This window comes from Cucurbita moschata, unplaced genomic scaffold, assembly GCF_002738365.1.
Source record: "Cucurbita moschata cultivar Rifu unplaced genomic scaffold, Cmos_1.0 Cmo_Scf00029, whole genome shotgun sequence".
NCBI classification, from domain to species: Eukaryota; Viridiplantae; Streptophyta; class Magnoliopsida; order Cucurbitales; family Cucurbitaceae; genus Cucurbita; species Cucurbita moschata.
Genome location: NW_019268545.1, coordinates 2,663,427 through 2,681,319, shown reverse-complemented (window position 1 = coordinate 2,681,319; position 17,893 = coordinate 2,663,427). Strand labels below are relative to the sequence as shown.

Sequence of the window (17,893 nt, the reverse complement as noted above, 5' to 3'; positions counted from 1 at the left end):
ATATTTGACATTTATAATTGATGTCAGTGATGTGTTTGAATATTTGAAATTTGAGCCTTAAAAATTTAGGATTTTAGTTACGAGTGGGACCATGTATTGAGAATAAGTAACAAAACGCCTCGATAACCCAACTCAAAAATAGAAGATTAGATTGTGAGCTATGTTCAGACTCGAACCATCTTCAATTTGATCTAATTCATCCGTCACACGTTAGTATTATTGTTTGCATAAATGAGTTAATTTAAGTTGAATTAGGCACATTAGTTAAAGAGAGAAGATGGTAAGCTATGAAAAAGTCAAAGAACAACTATTATTAAATTCGTCTTATCCAATTGGTTTCATATTACCAAGTGAGCTGTGCCCACCCGTTTGAGTTTGAATTTACTTCTAAATCTTCATTTCCCTGAAGACTAGCCGTTGCAACCTTCTTCCTCTACCTCATGGAACCGTCTGTGGAGTCTCCATCATCATCTTCACATCCCAACCAGGTTCGTTTACTGGACACCCTTGTCGTGTCGGATTTTCATTTTCTGATGTATTTTCAGCTGATTTCTTAGGGACCGACCAGCTTCATGGGTTCGCCCCCATTGTCCAGCCCTGATTCCGACCAGCGTTTCTGGAGCTCCCTTCTAGGTCGGGTCGACTCGCTCCTTGAGCAACGAAATGCCAAATCTTCAAATCTTGTGAGTGCTTTTCTCTTCGAGTTCTTCGTTTTCGAGCTAAGCGTTTTTCCATGTCAATGGAGCTTGAAAATTCATGGGTTTGTGGGGATAGAACACGAACAAATCGGATAGGGCAAAGAGATTGAAGGAAGATTCTTTGCTTTTGATGAGAGGATTCGACTCTGTTGGCTATACTCTGTCTCAGCTTTCCAACAATTTGGATAACGCCTTGCAGGTAAACGCCACTCTCCACTCTTCCGTTTTTTGTATTCTGTACTGCGAATTGTTGGGAGGGAGTCTCACATGGGCTAATTTAGGGAATGATCGTAAGTTTACAAGTAGGAGATACATCTCCACTTGTACGAGGCCTTTTGGCCGCCCAAAGCAATGCCATGAGAGCCTATGCTCAAAGTGGACAATATGATACTACTGTGGAGAGTCGTGATTCCTAACATGGTATTAGAGCCATGCCCTTAACTTACCATGTCAATAGAATTCTCAAATGTGGAACAAAGAAGTTGTGAGCCTCAAAGGCGTAGTCAAAAGTGACTTGAATATCGAACAAAGGGTGTACTTTGTTCAAGGACTCCAGAGAAGGAGTCGAGCCTCGATTAAGGGGAGAGGCTGTTCGAGGGCTTCATAGGCCTCAGGAGAGGCTCTATAGTGTACTTTGTTCGAGGAGAGGATGGTTGGGAGGAAATCCTGCGTTGAATAATTTAGGGAATGATCATAGGTTTATAAGTAAAGAATACACCTTCATTGGTATGAGGCCTTTTGGGGGAGTCCAAAGTAAAGCCACGGGAGCTTATGCTCAAAGTGGACAATATCACACTATTGTGCAGAGTCGTGATTCCTAGCCCCACAAAACCAAGATTTGATTTCGAGGGCTGATTCCAGGGCGCTAAGGATCTGGTTCAAGCACCAACCTTGACGGAGATCTTCCAAAGCAACCTCAAGAACTCCGAGGTTGAGCATGAGTTGGTGGAGCTCAAGCAAGCAACAAAGAGAAAATATGATGATACTCATTGCTCAGAAGATTCAGAGGTTAATTTAGAGAAAGAAAACCGGCAAAACCCAACAGACAACCTTAAAAAGGCTAAACATGTTGGTTCCTTACCTCTGTCATCTGTATTTGAACAAGTTCTTATGCAATATTAACCTTTTGGCCTGCGTTTCTCCAGCTTGCAGTTGCAATGGCAACAAAAACATCATCTCTAGCAAGAGAATTAAAATCATTAAAATCCAATATATGTTTTATGCAAGAACGATGCGCCATACTTGATGAAGAGAATAGGAGACTTCGAAACGGTGTTTCCACCGGGGTCAAACCGGAAGAAGATGATCTGGTTCGTACTATTCTTATGATGATTATTTGTTCTTCCTTCCCACTTTTGTTTATGTGTAGTCTATGTTGATGAGAGGAAGTCCCGCTTATACCCAAAGTAGACAATATTATACCATTGTGGAGAGTCGTGATTCCAAACATAGTACCAGAGCCATACCCTTAACTTAGCTATGTCAATAGAATCCTCAAATGTCGAACAAAAAAGTTGTGAGCCTTGAAGATGTAACCAAAAGTGACTTAAGTTTCGAACAAGAGGTGTACTTTGTTCGAGGACTCCAAAGAAAGAGTTGAGTCTCGATTAAGGGGAGGCTGATCGAGGGCTCCATAGGCCTCAGGGGAGGCTCTATAGTGTACTTTGTTTGAGGAGAAGATTGTTGGGAGGGAGTCCCACATTGGCTAGTTTAGGGAATGATCATGAGTTTATAAGTAATAAATATATCTCCGTTAGTATGAGGTCCTTTGGGGAAGCCTAAAACAAAGTCACGAGAGCTTATGCTCAAAGTGACAATATTATACCATTATGGAGAGTCGTGATTCCTAACTGTCTATTTGGTGATAAATCAGGTTAGGCTTCAAATGGAGGCACTGCTAGCTGAGAAATCAAGATTAGCAAACGAAAATGCAAACTTAACAAGGGAAAATCAATGCCTTTACCAGCTTGCGGAGTATCACCAGCTCACATCCCAAGATCTTTCGCTATCTTACGACGAAGCCATCGGCATGTGTTTGGACTTCTCGTCACCACCACCTGCCATTGTCGAAGGAGCTGAAGGACAAGGACAAGGACAGGGACGAGCTGAAGGACAGGGACAAGGACAAAGACAGGGACAGGGACAATGTGACTATTGACAAAGAAATTACTCAAACATCTAGAGCTGATCGTTTTAGCGTTTCTACCTCTCTTGATGAACTCCGCCAAGAGTAGAGGTGATTCCGGACCAGAAAACGCAGGCTCGAACATTGGTTGCTTCTCGTTCACAATACTGTAACCCAGTTAACTCAATCTTCACTGCATTTAGTTCAGAAATAAATCTATGGTCATAGCATTTTCTACACTGTCGTATTCGTCTACTATCAAACCAGGTTCCATGCTAGAAGCTTCCAACAAACGCACGATTCATGAGCTGAGTCGATAGCTGATTGTCGTTTGTTGTGTAGCATATGGAACCTGTTTTATACTACTTATACATTTAGGGGCGAACGGCGATAACGTTTGAACAACCTCCGAAACATGTCATAACTGGAAAAACAAGATCAGTCGGTCTTAAAAACATATACATAACAGCTCAACAGAGGACGAGGACGAGCTTTTGTGTTCGAAAGAGAGACCGTTTATACTAATGCAACATTTTCAGCTCTTTTCACTTTGTTTTTGTTATTTTCTTTCTCTTAGCTGCAGAACGCTCGGCGTCACGACCCGTGCCTGGAGACATTGCATCACGAATTGCTCGAGAAGAAGCGTTGACAGCTGATTCAGTAACTTTTGTGAGATTGGAGACTAAGATCACATCCTTCATTTTCTCCAGCACTTCAGAAATATTTCTATTCCCTTTCTCATACTACACAAATCAAACAAAATAACTTCCCATCAAATACTAAAACATCATGTTGATTTGGTTTGGTTTAAGCAACGGACGGGGCACGAATGCTCCCCCCGACACAAAAAGTTCGTAAACCCGTTCGCGGGTCGTTTGATGTCTAGACATCGACAATAATCCTTCCACAGGTTCACCCACAGAAACCTTGTTACGACTTCTCCTTCCTCTAAATGACAAGGTTAACTGGACTTCTCGCGACGTTGCGGGTAGCAAACCACCCACATCGTCACGATCCAAACACTTCACCGGACCATTCAATCGGTAGGACATAGTCAACGCGAGCTGATGACTCACGCTTACTAGAAATCCCTCGTTGAAAACCAACAATTGCAATGATCTATCGTATAAAGCATGCAATCAAACATACGTACTGCTTCGACTTTACAAAGAGCTATTTCCAACTTCCGAGTAAGCTGATGGTTTTCGTCGATTAAGGCTTGAACCTGACATACATTAAGACGGTACTGTTCATAGATATACGAATGAGAATCGAGATTCATTAATACGAAAATAACGAAACTAACCTTTTTCTGGGATTCAAAGTACAAGCCCTTGTATTTGACATCTATTGGTGATGAGCTTTCACTCAACAATGGATTCTCATCATTCTGCTAGACATTGAACAACCAATGAAAAGAAAATCATAGAGCAAAATGAACTTCAAAACATATCATGTCAATTCCTATGCTTTGGCACCTTAGCTTTCAACGCGTTTATGGTTCGTTCTTGAGTTTCGAGTAGTTTAACTACATAATCAATCTTTCCGTGCAAGTCCCGTTCGCCCGAGTTCGGCTCGTCCAAATGCTTTCTCCCCTCAGCTGGTGGTTCATCATCTTTTTGAGTCTCACTAAAAGCTATTTCTTCAATCACAGGTTCGATGCAGTCATTTCCAAATGGAGTAACGGCATTCCGAATCCGTTCGGACCGTCGAGTAACAGAAGGGTATAACTTCTTTGCTCTCTTCTTTGAGGAAGTGCAGGGAAGGTCTGGCAGCTCCATTTGCAAGGAGGAGGGATTTTGTGCCTTTGGATATGAAGTTCTTTGACAAAAATGAGTCGGTTTCCTAGCGAAGTCAGAATCAAACAGGTTATATATATTGTCCTCTTTGAGCTTTCCCTCAAGGTTTTTAAAACGTATTTGCTAGGGAGATGTTTCCACACTCTTGTAAAGGGTGTTTCGTTCTCCCCCGAACCGATGTGGGATCTCACAATCCACCCCCCTTCGAGGGCTAGCGTCCTTGCTCACACTCGTTTCTTTCTCCAATCGATGTGGGACCCCCACCAAATCCACTCCTTCCGAGGTCTAGCGTCATTGCTGACACATTGCCTTGTGTCTACCCCTCTTTGGGGCTCAGCCTCCTCGCAGGCACATCGCCCGGTGTCTGGCTCTGATACCATTTGTAACAGCCTAAGCCCACCACTAGCAGATATTGTTTTCTTTGGGTTTTCTGTTTCAGGCTTTCCCTCCAAGTTTTTAAAACGCGTCTACTAGGGAGACATTTTCCACACCCTTGTAAAGCGTGTTTCATTCTCCACCCAAACCGATATGAGATCTCACAATCTACCCCTTTTCGGGATCTAGCGTCCTCGCTGACACTCGTTCCTTTCTCCAATCGATGTGGGACTCCCACCAAATTCACCCCCTTCGAGACCCAACGTCTTTGCTGACACACTGCCTTGTGTGTCCACCCCCTTCGAGATTCAGACTCCTCGCTGACACATTGCCTAGTGTCTGGCTCTGATACCATTTGTAACAGTCTAAACCCACCACCCGCAGATATTGTCCTTTTTTGGCTTTGCCTTAATGTTTTTCAAAACCTGTCTGCTAGAGAGAGGTTTCCACCCCCTTACAAAGGGTATTCCGTTATCCTCCCCAACCAATGTGGAATCTCACAATCCACCCCCTTCGAGACCCAGCGTCCTTGCTAGCACTCGTTCCTTTCTCCAATCGATATGAGACCGCCACCAAATTCACCCCCTTTGGGGCTCAGCCTCTTGCTAGCACATCGCCCAATGTCTAGCTTTGATACCATTTGTAACAGCCAAAGCCTACCACCACTAGCAGATATTGTCCTCTATAGACTTTCCCTCGAGTCTTTTAAAACACATCTACTAGGGAGAGGTTTCCACACCCTTATAAAGGGTGTTTCGTTCTCCTCCCCAACCGACGTGGGATCTCACAATCTTTTCCCTTGTAAAGCTCGAAACAACGCCATTTCATCACAATAGATCAATAGACTAAAGGTAGCAACTTCACAGAAACTCAACAGTGTACATGCAGCGAGTTAGAACAAGGCAAGAACAAACCTAGCAAAGCAAAAACTCCCCAGAAGACAGACAAAGGTAAGACAACTAAAACCAGTACTAGAACTTCAAAAGGTGAAAAAAAAAATGGAGCACCTCTTAAGCTGTAGAACCAAAAGCAGACCCAGAAGCCGACGAGAGCCTTGAAGAAGCGAGTATGGAGAGAAGAAGATGGCGATGGTCAATAGTAGGTCACGCTTGACGCTGTCTTTTCATCAGACCCTCTCTAACTCATCGTTAAACGAACCAAGAAAATGATGTATTCACTGTCTTTTAGTCGTGTGAAATTGGTACGTGTATACTCACCCTCGATACACGTTTCAGAGAAATATTTTAAAAAACATGACTCAGAAAATACGTTAGTTAACAATTTTAAAGAAAACAATGTTATAGGCTAAAAGCGAATAAAGGGGAGTAAGATTTAGATTAACTTGTTGATCGAATATCTCAAGCCAAGGATATTGTTTGAGATTTGAATCACTCCACAAGCAAGATCGATCATGTCTAGCTTGAATGATTCTTGTTGATCAAATATCTCAAGACAAGAACGCTTGATTGAGATTCGAATCCCTCCACAAACAATATTGATCATGTCGAGCTTAAATGATTCTACCTGTAACCTAAACTATATATAATTGCAAAGAAAGTTAGCCATTGGCTAAAGAAGAGCACAAATGCTACTTTTACTGCATTTTCCAGTCTCTTACAAATACAACATACATGACTTTATATAGCCTCAAGATAAAACTACTAGAGGCATTCCAAGAGTTGTAACATTCCTACTTAATTGTCATAATTAATGTAATTATAACCTAGAATAAATTAAAAGTCTTAAAATACAATTACTCTAAATTGTAATCCACCAAAAATTTAAAGCATGAAACTTCATTCTTCTCCAATGTGGTATGAATTGAAATATCTTTTGATATTTTCAACAATATTTTCTTCACATTTTCGTTGAAACATGTTGTATGATTGGTGTCTCTGGGATCATATCACTCATATAGTGCATTTTTAGACATTTAGCCCTTAGAGGGTAGACATGTTCTTGGTGACCGGTCATATACCCCGTATTAACACAACAATAAATAGTAAATGTCTATCAACATGACAACAAGTAAAAGAGGTTTAGAACGAGCATGTGACTATAGAGAACACCTCATAGACGAATATAACCGCGAGATTTACCTTGAAATACAGGCGTTACTCAACCCAGCATTGAAAGAATGAGTACGGTATGGTGAGTATAAATTGAAACGTTTGAACAAAAAACAAAGCGTTGACAGCACAACCAAAATCAAAGTCAGCCGTATTAATTTCCATCAAAGGAAAGAGAAAATCCCCACAAGGCAATCTGCTCTGTTCAATTGGCGCACAGCTTGCGCCAATTGAAGAGGATAAGATGATCTTGTCCCGAACATCCCCCGTTTAATTTTCAGTCATCGGCGAAAGCGCTACCTAATTCTAATGGATATGAGACTCCTCTCCGTCTGCCGCATTGATTCCCCTCCTCTCTTCTTCAAATCAATTCCTTCCTTCCGAATTCGCCCTCCTGTTCTTAATCCCTCCCGCCGTCGACGCCATCGTTTTCGCATAAATTCCGTTTCGCAGAACCCATTTCAATCCAGCGAATTGATTCCTAAAACCCTAGAAAACCCACAACCTAAAACTCTTTTCCCAAGTGGGTTCAAGCGGCCGGAGATTAAAGTGCCTTGTGTGGTGCTGCAATTGGATGTAGCCGAGGTTTTGGGCGGTGGGGATGCGTTGGATTTGATCGATAGGGCTTTGTCCAAATGGGTTCGGATCGTGGTGCTCAATTCTGGCGAAGGCGGTGGCGGTAAGCTCTACGAAGCTGCCTGTAAATTGAAGTCGGTGGTCGGAGATCGAGCTTATTTGTTGATAGCTGAGCGTGTCGACATTGCCACTGCCGTTAACGCCAGTGGAGTGCTCCTCTCCGATCAAGGTTGTATTTAGACTGTTTCAAAAATACAGAACAAAGTTTGATTACAATGCATAGAATATATGAACTTTATGATTTTAAATTCATTTGAATCAGGTCTTCCTCCTATTGTGGCCAGGAACACCATGCTGGATTCCACATCGGATTCCCTGTATCTACCTCTGGTAGCAAGGAATGTAAAATCCTCAATTTCAGCTGTAAATGCATCAAAATCTGAAGGAGCTGATTTTCTTTTATATGATTTGGATGAAGAGAAGCTTGATATGACAACAACAGATTCTGTGTTCATGAATGTAAAGATACCAATATTTATACTGTTTTCCTCATATGGAAAGAACACAACGTTTCATGAAGCTTTAAAATGGCTGGAATTTGGTGCAAGTGGCTTAGTAATCTCTTTGCAAGCGTTGAGGCTGATTAGCGATGATGCTGTTGGTAAATTATTTGACTCCACATTTACAGACAGTGGAAGAAAGGAGGACGATATCGATACGTCTGGTTCGCTGAACTTGAACATGGCCAATGGTGCTCTTGGAGCAACACAAGTAGCTGGATTTGCTAATTTGGAAGATAGAGAAAAACAAGTCATAGTTACAGAGAAATTAGTATTGCGTGAAGCCATAAATATTATTCAGAAAGCTGCTCCACTGGTGATCATTTACGCCCGGTTTGATATCCATTTCGTTTTTGTTTTCGGTTTTTGAAAATTATGCTTGTTTTCACACAATTTTAAGCCGAATTTCAAAAACAAAATTGAAGTTTTTAAGAACTACTTTTTTAGTTTGGTAGTTGATTTTCAAACTAAATTCCAAGTATCTTCATTTTTGACCGTTGTAGTTATTAGATATGATCTTCATTTCCTCAATCTTTGATGGTTTTTAAATGGCAGATGGCGGAGGTTTCGCTGCTCAATGATTCAGTGTCACAAATTGATGAGCCATTTATGCTGGCTATAGTGGTAATTGTGTGCTGAACTTCAACAAACTCTGGTTGCAGGATATACATTGGTATTGGCCCTAATTTCAAAGAAATTCATTTTCTTTTTCATTTGAAAGAATCTAGAAGTAACCCGGCCTATCCCGTCTTTTGGGTTTGACAACTATTGAAAGAATGAATGACCTTTTCGCCTTTTACACTAAAAAGTTTCTCAATATTACATGATGTTTTGGGCCAAACATGAATCCTCTTTCCCTGCTAATAATTCACACGGACTTGGGTTATCAAGGCTCAAAATAACAAAGACTTCTCATTGAGCAGGCTCAATGCTATCTTGAACAATCAAGAGAACAAGGGCCGTGCTCCTACTTTCACTCTTTTCTTTCTAAAGAAGCCTGCTTTTGATTTGTGTGGGATCTATTAGGAGCGGCATTCTCCCTTGACTCGAGACCATTTTTGAATCATGGAATTCTCTCCCAGAGTTGTGGAACTAACGACTTTATTAGAAAGTAGAATTACCAACCTTTACACGAATTTGAAAGTGGATGAGATCGGTTGAGTGGTCTCAGTTGGAGATGGGATTGCACCGCCTTATTCAATTGTGTAGTAGTTTGAAAAATGTTCTTTTTGTCAAGGCATTGATCATTATCCTTTTCTCCCTATTCCCTACCTCAGATTTTAAATTACATTATCCTTTTCTCAACCAAGGGGAACAAACGTTATCCGTTTAACAAACCATCTTTTTGTTTTCCTATTTATCATCCTTTAAACGTTATTTTAAGTCTTTAGCCAATCGAGGGAGTAACGATTTCCCTTGTTAATGATATCTTACATTCTACTTTGTTTTTTTTTTTTTTTCAGTACACTTTGTCTATAAGACTTTATGTTCTCTATTTTTGACCAGGGTGAATTTAACTCCGGAAAGTCAACAGTTATCAATGCACTGCTTGGAAGGAGATATCTAAAAGATGGGGTTGTTCCTACGACTAATGAGATAACTTTCTTGAGGTTTTCCGAGTTAAGTTCTAATGAACAGCAACGATGTGAACGACATCCAGATGGTCAATATATATGCTATCTTCCCTCTCCCATCCTTAATGAAGTGAGTTTATACATAACCCCTTCTTGACTTGGGAAGGGATGTCCTCCTCCCTTCTGTTGCTCGTATATTATATCATTTTGTGATGAATGGTCTTTTTCACACGCACAAAAGAGAGGGGGAAAAAGGAACGTTTCGTTGACTTGTCTCTCTCTGCAAAACCCAATTTACAAGTTTTACAAAAGATTACTGTGGTCAGCAACAGAGTTTAGACTACTCAGAACAATGTTTTTGTAAGAAATTAACAAGAAACTTAGACTGATCTGAAGTGTTACTTTATCTCCGTTCATTGGGATGGCCACGTTTGTGTTGACTATATTTAATGTATATCTACATATCCGTGTGTGTTTGGATTGTTGTATCTTTGAATACTAACATGTGTTATTTGATGTCTAATCGTAGTTTTTCCAACTCCTTTTTAATGCAGATGAACATTGTTGATACACCTGGTACTAATGTCATTCTTGAAAGGCAACAACGCCTAACGGAGGAATTTGTGCCTCGTGCAGATTTGCTGCTTTTTGTTATCTCTGCTGATCGCCCATTGACCGAGAGTGAGGCATGAACCATTAAAGTAGTCTGTTTATCCCTGTCACTTGCTTATTAAGTCCTGCCTTGTTAACTATAAGGACCCTTTAGTTATTACCTTTCACTCATACTTAGAGAGAAAATCATGGAGCAGGCATTTTGAGGAGCCTATACTTCTATACTTTCACAAGAAAAAATCGTGGTTGGTCTTATATTGTGAACTTCTACACATTTGAATAAAATCATCCATGGTTTTTACTTTCAGGTTAATTTTCTTCGTTACACACAGCAATGGAAGAAGAAAGTGGTATTCGTGTTGAATAAATCTGATCTTTATCAGAACAGCCACGAGGTTTATTTTATAATATATTTTTTTTCTTGTGTACTTCTGTAAAGTATATAATCATTAGAGGCATTCTGAGCTTTGCTTTATCCTTGCAATTTTTGTTGCTTGGTTGCAGCTGGAGGAAGCCCTATCCTTTGTCAAGGAAAATGCAGCAAAACTGTTGAATGCTGAACACGTCTGTGTATTTCCAGTATCTGCACGATCTGCTCTGGAAGAAAAACTTTCTGCTTCTCTGGAGAGTGGCGAAGCCTTATCGCTTTCTAATTCTTATTCGAGAAGCAGTAGCTTCCACGAACTAGAAAATTTCTTGTACAGCTTCTTAGATGGATCAACAAGTAATGGAATGGAAAGAATGAAGCTTAAACTTCAAACACCTGTTTCAATCGCAGAACGGCTACTTTCTGCAGCCGAAACTCTCGTGAGACAAGACATGCGGTTAGCCAAACAGGATTTGGCGTCTTTAAATGAATTAGTTCATGGCGTAAAAAATTACGGAACAAAGATGGAAAACGAAAGTATCACTTGGAGAAGACAAGCTTTTTCACTGGTATATATATACCTACACACTCTACTTTTCAATTATTCTTTAGGTAGAAATGCAAGTGTTTTCTATCTTTATTTACCGTCCCGTGGATCTATGTAAAAATGCAGATTGATTCTACCCAATCACGTATTATGAAGCTCACAGAATCCACACTACAATTATCAAATGTTGATATTGCTGCATATTATGTCTTGAAAGGGGAAAAGTCTTCCACTGCATCAGCTACCTTGAAGATTCCAAATGACATCATTTCGCTAGCACTATCCGATGCACAAGTAACATTTTCAGCATCTTTAATTCGTCTTTGCTTTGGTAGTTGATTCGTCTTTAATTCGTCTTAGCTTCAGGGTACAGTTTGAATCTCCAATTGTTCATGTCTAAAGAGTTCTCCTAAAGCGTTGTTGATCCTTCCATTCAGTTTTCTTGTTATATCATGACCCCATAAGTTTTTTTTTGATAATTTATGTGGCTTCTAGAAACTTCTTCAAGACTATGAATCCTGGCTGCAATCAGGCAATGCTCAGGAAGGAAGAATGTACCAGGAATCCTTGGAGAAACTATGGCCATCGATCGTTTTTCCGACTACTGAGATGCCTTCTGAAACCTATGAGTTGCTGAAAAAAGTAGATGATCTAAGCCTGAAAGTAATTAAGAATTTTAGTCCGAGTGCTGCTTCCAAACTGTTTAACCAAGAAATTCGTGAAGCGGTGAGAGCTTCTTCCTAAGCCTTGCTGGTCATTTTTCGATATTAAGAACTTTTTATTTTTTATTTTTAAATGGAAAATGAATGGCTATCTGTGGATTGCTTTTTCACTACATTATAGTGAGATGAAGTTTATGATTCATCGCCGGCCTAAAGTTCCTTCTTTTTTCCACGAGTCGGGAACATTCGGTGATGTGTAGTTATAACTGAAAAGCTTTATCATCAAACCACATGGCATCTGATCTTTAATATGCTTTTTCCAACTTCAGTTTTTGGGAACTTTTGGTGGACTTGGGGCAGCTGGTTTTTCTGCTTCGCTTCTGACTTCAGTTCTTCCCACCACAACAGAAGATCTTCTTGCTCTTGTCCTTTGTTCTGCTGGCGGGTAATGTTCATCTTCCTTTAACCTTTTTACCCTATTCTTTTGTTCTTTTAGTTTTCATATTTTCTCTTTTTTGTCAAACCAGCTCGTCCCAAATTTCCTTTCCATAATACCAAATCCGTTCGACTTTAGTTCATGACCTCCAAATCAAGTAATTGATAGTGATGTTCGATTTTCTATTCAATCTAGATCTGGCCTGGTTGACCCGATCATGATATTTCACTCTAGATCTGGCCTGGGCGACCCAATCATGATATTAATGGATCGGACCTTTTCTCGAAAAACACTGGATCCTGAAAAGAGTTGAAGATGGTGCAAGATCGAATCCTCTTACCTTACTTCGAATGGAAGCTTAGCCCGCCTCACTTGCTTTCTTTACTACATAAGGGCATAAACGAAGTCAATGGATTTATACAAGAGAATTAGAATATTATCCCAAAATTCGATCCCAACCTAAGACTCATTCCTTTCTGTACCCAAAGACCAACAACTACTGTTCTATAATTTTATCATGGTCAACATCTTCAGGACTAAGCTTCTAAATGCCATATCTGGATACCTCCATGGAAGTCTCCATGGTATGGGTAGGCCCTACATTTTTGTGTGTACTCAAACTGTAACTTAGGTGCGGTAGAGCTTACCCGATATTCACTTTTAACAATTTTGATGCATCTTTTGCAACGTATTTAACTATGAGTTTGTTGTAACTTCTGAGTTCTGATGAGGTATTTTTTCTCTTCGATAGATTTTGGGCAATTTCGAACTTTCCAATTCGTAGGCAACAGTTGATTAGTAAGGTAAAAAGAACGGCAGATGGATTTTCTCGAGAGCTCGAAGCTGCTATGCAGGAGGATCTCAATGAAGCAGTTCGAAATTTGGAAGCGTTTGTGAGGACCATAAGCAAGCCGTATCGAGATCAAGCACAAAATAGGTTAGACAAACTATTGGAGATTCAAGATGAATTGTCCAATGTTGGAAAAAGATTACAAAAACTACAAAATGATATTCAAAATCTTCATGTATCATGACTAAACAAGCCATATCTAAAAGGTTTCCTCAGTCGCATATGTTAAATGTAACGACGTCACAGTATAATGTTCATATCCCTGATCCATCTTTTCTGGATTCCTTGTTGGGCAATGTCCACAGCTCAAAAAGAGCTGAACATTTCTTTAATAACTACAGACAGCAGGATTTGAGCTGTGCCTGGTACAACGGTGCCTGATATCTGGTGATAAGTCTTGTCTTGATGGAATTTTTGAAGCGTTAGTATCACAAATCATCACACAATGCAAGCAGGAACGCAATCAAATGATCTGTTATGGATTCTATACAGAACTGTCTTGTCTTTCCTGAACTTCCCCGAAGGAAAGTCTTGTAGGAAAACACGCCTACCTCATATGTTGGAATGTTATTTACTTATTTCTGTTTGGCTCAAAACTTCTGGGAGAAAAGTGGAGGGACCAACTTTTTTGGTTTGATTCCTTCACCTTTTTGGTTTGATTCCTTTAGATCCGTTGAAGATTTTATGGTAAATAAATATACAGTTAATACAAGACAAATATTCATAGGCTTGAATGCTTCTTCACCCTTCTTTATCATTTGGGTGACAAAGCTAGACAATGATGTCTGAAAGTTACCCTTCATGTGTCTGGAGGGCTTCTTATTGAGTGAGGTTGGTCAGTCTGAACGTCTATATCAGTTGGGGAGGAGAACGAAACACTCTTTATAAAAGTGTGAAAACCTCTTCTTAGCCTATATCAGTTGGGGTGGAGAATGAAACACTCTTTATAAAAGTGTGAAAACCTCTCCTTAGCAGACACATTTTAAAAACTTTAGGGGAAACCCAAAAGGGAAAGTCCAAAGAGGACAATGTCTGCTAGCGGTGGGTTTGGGCCCTTACACTGAAATAAAAGCAAGCAAGTTGGACGGTCTTGATGGTTTGGGGGCCAGATGCTCTTTGCCTTTAGGTGACTCTTTTTAGTTGATATGCAGGGTTTGCATTGGCTAACTATGAACAGGCGACAAAACATAAATGACGAATCACATGCGAGAAGAGACGGATTCGAAGTCCAATATCAGAAGATTCCATTTCCAAAACTCTTCTGTTCAGAAAGGTTAGTTTCTTTCCTCTCTTTTGGTTCTTCACGTTCCTCCCATTTTCAATAGTGACAATGCTTTGTATGTTCTTGTGAAACAGCTCAGTTTGCCTTTCTTTCTCTCCATTGTTGTACTAATGATTCATGCATGTAATATCCAAAATGGCCGCTGGCTCATTCTTAATTAGAACTTGTTTTCATGAACTTAAATCAATGAACTGTTGGCTTAGTGTTTTCTGGGAAGAAAGAATCATCTTCCATAGAATGAACTGTGGTCCTAGAACATACACTACCCATGTTATTAAACGTTGAAAAGCTGTCAGAGAGTGATATATTAGCTGTTGTTGCTTTCTTTAATAATATAGTGGTGGGGCTTAAGGAGTACAATTGAGATGAAAAGAAGAATTTGAGTACTGGCCACTTATCCTACTAGTTAATTTAAAGGTACTGTATTTCGCCGGTGGCTGCTCAACTTGCCTATTTGGTCGGTTGAAAATGTTCTGTTCATCATAGGCTGAGAGACTGAGAGAGATGGCCATTGAAAGCACAGTCCTTCGTCAGAAACTTTAATTTAGATAACTCAGTGATGAAGTTTACTTTGGACTGCGTGGGAGGATAGTGATTTCCCAGCTGGGTTTCACACTTCAAAAAATACTAAAAGGGGGAAGAAATGTCGTGCCCTCAGATTCTAAAGCCATTATGAGATCCCCATCGGTTGGAGAGGAGAACGAAGCATTCCTTACACGGGTGTGGAAATCTCTCCCTAGTAGACGCATTTTAAAACCGTGAGACTGACGCGATGCGTAATGGGCTAAAGCGGACAATATCTGCTGGCGGTGGACTTGGGCTGTTACAAATGTTATAAGAACTAGGCACCGAGCAGTGTGCTAGCGAGGATGTTGGGACTCCAAGGAGGGTGGATTATGAGATCCCACATTGGGTGGAGAGAGGAATGAAACATTCTTTACAAGGGTGTGGAAATCCCTCCCTAGTAGACACGTTTTCAAACCGTGAGACTGACAGTGATACATAACGGCCTAAAGCAGACAATATTTGCTAGCAGTGGGTTTGAGTTTTTACAAATGGTATCAGAGCTAGGCACCAGTGGTGTGCCAGCGAGGATGCTGGGCCTTCAAGAAAGGTGGATTATGAGATCCCACATCGGTTGGAGAGAGGAACGAAACATTCCTTACAAGGATGTGGATATCTCTCCCTAGTAGATGCGTTACATAACGGGGTTAAAACGGACAATATCTGCTAATGGTGGGCTTGGACGGTTACCGTCCAGCCTTTGTTTCCATAGGTTTGTTTGGTTTTCCTTTTGAAAGGAACAGCTTTTGGTTTGCATTTTGTTTTCGTTTTTGGTAACTATAAAGATCCCCTCTCCTAACAACGGGTTAACTAGGAACGATAAGGGAAAGGGCTGATTATCTTAGCTGATATATGCTGTGGCCACCAAACTTCAGTTACATTGTGGGTTTAGTTTCATAGTCACACGTTTGTCCATTATTTCTTCAAGATTGTGACTTGTACATGTTTTGTGGGCATGAAGTTGTCTCTCAGCTTTTGTAGTGTTGGCCCTACACGCCTTCTCAAACCTTAGGCTTCTTCTCAACTATAAATTTCTATCATTTCCTTGCTGTTCTTCTCCACTCCTGCATGTTCCCTTATCTCTCCCTTGCTCTCTTCCCTCTCTCTAAGCCACCCATTTCTAGTTTTCAATCCTCAGGACAATATCTGCTAGGGGTGGGCTTAACTTGACACGTCCCTGTTTTTGTGTTTGCTCGTTTTGCCTACCCATTGAGATCTTGTTTAAGGATATAGCGAAATGTTTACCAGCGTCGGTCGAGGCCTGCAGTCCTGTGTTGAGTCTCATGTTTTGAGTCTCCATTTGTTTCCTCAGAAGCCAAGCTACCCCAGCAGGAGCTCCCCGGATGAAGCAGAAGAAAATGCAAGACATGGTGGGTGGAGTTTCCTTGAAGCTCTCTCCAATGGGAATCAAGAAGACAAGGTGTACGTCCATCCTCTAGTAAAGCACTCATCCACAAAGCTGAGCAAGAAAAGCTTAGAAATGTGCACGGAAAGCTTAGGCAGCGAGAGCGGGAGCGACATGGGCGAGAAGGACGTCACATTATTAAGATTGGAAGCGGAGAATTCTCGTCCCAAGGTCGGATACTCAACATGGGTGCACGAGAAAGCGATTAGAAAGGACACTAGATATCCACCTCCATTGACATCAATAAGTGGCTCCACAGGCATCAGAATGAAGTCCTACAGAGAAGACGGGCGGCTGGTGTTGAGAGCCGAGGTAAACTCAGGTTCTGGCAGTAGCTACTTCCATGCAGAACGTAGCCATGGCAGGCTTAAACTTCATATGGTGAAACACAGTGAAAAGAGGGGCGAAGAAGATGGTGAAGCTGAAGAAATGGGAATGGAAGAATTTGGAAGGCCGCGCAGTTGCAGCAGCAGCAGCAGCTGCAGCAAACAAGGCAGTCGCCAAAGCAAAGAGGTGCTCCATTGGGAGCCACTATGGGTTTCTACTTAGTTCAAGATTTCATCCATACTCTTAATTAAGACCTCTAATTATGATTATTATGTAAATTATTACCCCATTTATGTTAGAAAAAAAAAATCCTTTCCACTTCCATTGTATCTTGAATCTTATGCCAATCGAGATGAGATTATAAGACACTCGGTAAAATATTACTACAAAACGTTCGCGTTGTTCTATAGAATGAGGTACTTATAATCATTCAATTTTGTTAAAGATATTTAGTCTTGAATTATAGTTTACCCTATATATATATATATTTCATATTTGATCTTTTATTATAGGCAAATATTTATATATTTTACCGCGTGTCATATCGGTGGTTTTAGCAAATATTTTCAGGTTAGGAAAAAAGTTCTGGTGTTAATCTCTATGGAATTTGACTCCAAAATGGCCTGATAATGAAAGTGTTTAAGTTTCATATTTTAACTCAACATATATGTCAAATTCATCGTCCCAGAACGCGACCGAAAATGTGCTGGTGTTGCAAATTCGATTCTCGACCATCAAATTGGGGCATTTCCCACAACAATGCGAAGAAATGTTTTTTTTCGGGTTAATGATGATATTTTAATAGTTCGTTATCATCGTTCGTAAAATATCATAGATCGAGATTTCGGGGTGGAATATCACAATTTCATCACCTTTGTCGGGTGAAAATCAGCCTCGAACACGTCTTTAATCATCCAAATCAATTAAATATTTAATTTAGAACTATTTACATGATTTTTAAATAATTTCAATAATAAAATGAGAGAGGAGACAGGAGAAGGACAGGGCGGTTGTTATCAAAGGACAAAGCAGCAGCAACATGGGACTGAGATCATCATGGATGGA

The 17,893-nt window shown here is 40.4% G+C and overlaps 4 protein-coding genes across 8 annotated transcripts; 3 read left to right on the top strand and 1 right to left on the bottom strand.

Moving 5' to 3' along the window:
* The first annotated feature begins 397 nt into the window (after positions 1-397).
* Positions 398-3,061, top strand: LOC111463807. 4 transcript variants are annotated; one of them, XM_023107721.1, is made up of 7 exons: positions 398-488; positions 558-683; positions 775-897; positions 1,560-1,766; positions 1,844-2,008; positions 2,572-2,785; positions 2,828-3,061. In XM_023107721.1, the coding sequence occupies exons 1-7, from the start codon at positions 441-443 to the stop codon at positions 2,854-2,856; spliced, it is 912 nt and encodes a 303-aa protein (XP_022963489.1). In that variant the 5' UTR covers positions 398-440; the 3' UTR covers positions 2,857-3,061. The 4 variants fall into 4 exon arrangements, with proteins under 4 accessions (XP_022963489.1, XP_022963488.1, XP_022963492.1 ...); XM_023107720.1 differs by having other exon boundaries at positions 2,572-3,061; XM_023107723.1 differs by having other exon boundaries at positions 434-488; positions 546-683; positions 2,572-3,061.
* A 156-nt stretch (positions 3,062-3,217) lies between these two features.
* Positions 3,218-6,158, bottom strand: LOC111463808. The gene is made up of 5 exons (XM_023107725.1): positions 6,005-6,158; positions 4,302-4,668; positions 4,130-4,213; positions 3,977-4,048; positions 3,218-3,566 (listed from the first exon to the last, which is right to left on the bottom strand). Exons 2-5 carry the CDS (start codon positions 4,602-4,604, stop codon positions 3,369-3,371), a joined length of 657 nt encoding a protein of 218 aa, XP_022963493.1. The 5' UTR covers positions 4,605-4,668; positions 6,005-6,158; the 3' UTR covers positions 3,218-3,368.
* Positions 6,159-7,227: 1,069 nt separating this feature from the next.
* LOC111463927 (probable transmembrane GTPase FZO-like, chloroplastic) lies at positions 7,228-13,644 on the top strand. 2 transcript variants are annotated; one of them, XM_023107897.1, is made up of 11 exons: positions 7,228-7,871; positions 7,965-8,518; positions 8,758-8,826; positions 9,709-9,906; positions 10,331-10,462; positions 10,697-10,783; positions 10,893-11,324; positions 11,429-11,596; positions 11,798-12,028; positions 12,294-12,409; positions 13,152-13,644. In XM_023107897.1, the coding sequence occupies exons 1-11, from the start codon at positions 7,376-7,378 to the stop codon at positions 13,432-13,434; spliced, it is 2,766 nt and encodes a 921-aa protein (XP_022963665.1). In that variant the 5' UTR covers positions 7,228-7,375; the 3' UTR covers positions 13,435-13,644. The 2 variants fall into 2 exon arrangements, with proteins under 2 accessions (XP_022963665.1, XP_022963666.1); XM_023107898.1 differs by having other exon boundaries at positions 7,780-7,871; positions 7,987-8,518.
* A 2,162-nt stretch (positions 13,645-15,806) lies between these two features.
* Positions 15,807-17,200, top strand: LOC111463930 (protein FANTASTIC FOUR 1-like). Its single transcript, XM_023107899.1, has one exon. The coding sequence runs from the start codon at positions 16,334-16,336 to the stop codon at positions 17,048-17,050; it is 717 nt and encodes a 238-aa protein (XP_022963667.1). The 5' UTR covers positions 15,807-16,333; the 3' UTR covers positions 17,051-17,200.
* Positions 17,201-17,893: the final 693 nt, after the last annotated feature.

What these genes read in the sequence shown, in the direction of transcription:
- LOC111463807 (XM_023107720.1), top strand. Translation starts at nt 441, where the DNA reads ATGGAACCGTCTGTGGAGTCTCCATCATCATCTTCACATCCCAACCAG. An exon ending in CATCTTCACATCCCAACCAG is followed by an intron (nt 489 to 557) that starts GTTCGTTTACTG and finishes CTGATTTCTTAG; the next exon opens with GGACCGACCAGCTTCATGGG. An exon ending in ATGCCAAATCTTCAAATCTT is followed by an intron (nt 684 to 774) that starts GTGAGTGCTTTT and finishes TTGTGGGGATAG; the next exon opens with AACACGAACAAATCGGATAG.
- LOC111463808 (XM_023107725.1), bottom strand. Translation starts at nt 4,604, where the DNA reads ATGGAGCTGCCAGACCTTCCCTGCACTTCCTCAAAGAAGAGAGCAAAG. An exon ending in TAAACGCGTTGAAAGCTAAG is followed by an intron (nt 4,214 to 4,301) that starts GTGCCAAAGCAT and finishes AATGTCTAGCAG; the next exon opens with AATGATGAGAATCCATTGTT. An exon ending in CTCTTTGTAAAGTCGAAGCA is followed by an intron (nt 3,567 to 3,976) that starts GTACGTATGTTT and finishes TGATTTGTGTAG; the next exon opens with TATGAGAAAGGGAATAGAAA.
- LOC111463927 (XM_023107897.1), top strand. Translation starts at nt 7,376, where the DNA reads ATGGATATGAGACTCCTCTCCGTCTGCCGCATTGATTCCCCTCCTCTC. An exon ending in AGTGCTCCTCTCCGATCAAG is followed by an intron (nt 7,872 to 7,964) that starts GTTGTATTTAGA and finishes CATTTGAATCAG; the next exon opens with GTCTTCCTCCTATTGTGGCC. An exon ending in TAGCACTATCCGATGCACAA is followed by an intron (nt 11,597 to 11,797) that starts GTAACATTTTCA and finishes TGTGGCTTCTAG; the next exon opens with AAACTTCTTCAAGACTATGA.
- LOC111463930 (XM_023107899.1), top strand. Translation starts at nt 16,334, where the DNA reads ATGTTTACCAGCGTCGGTCGAGGCCTGCAGTCCTGTGTTGAGTCTCAT.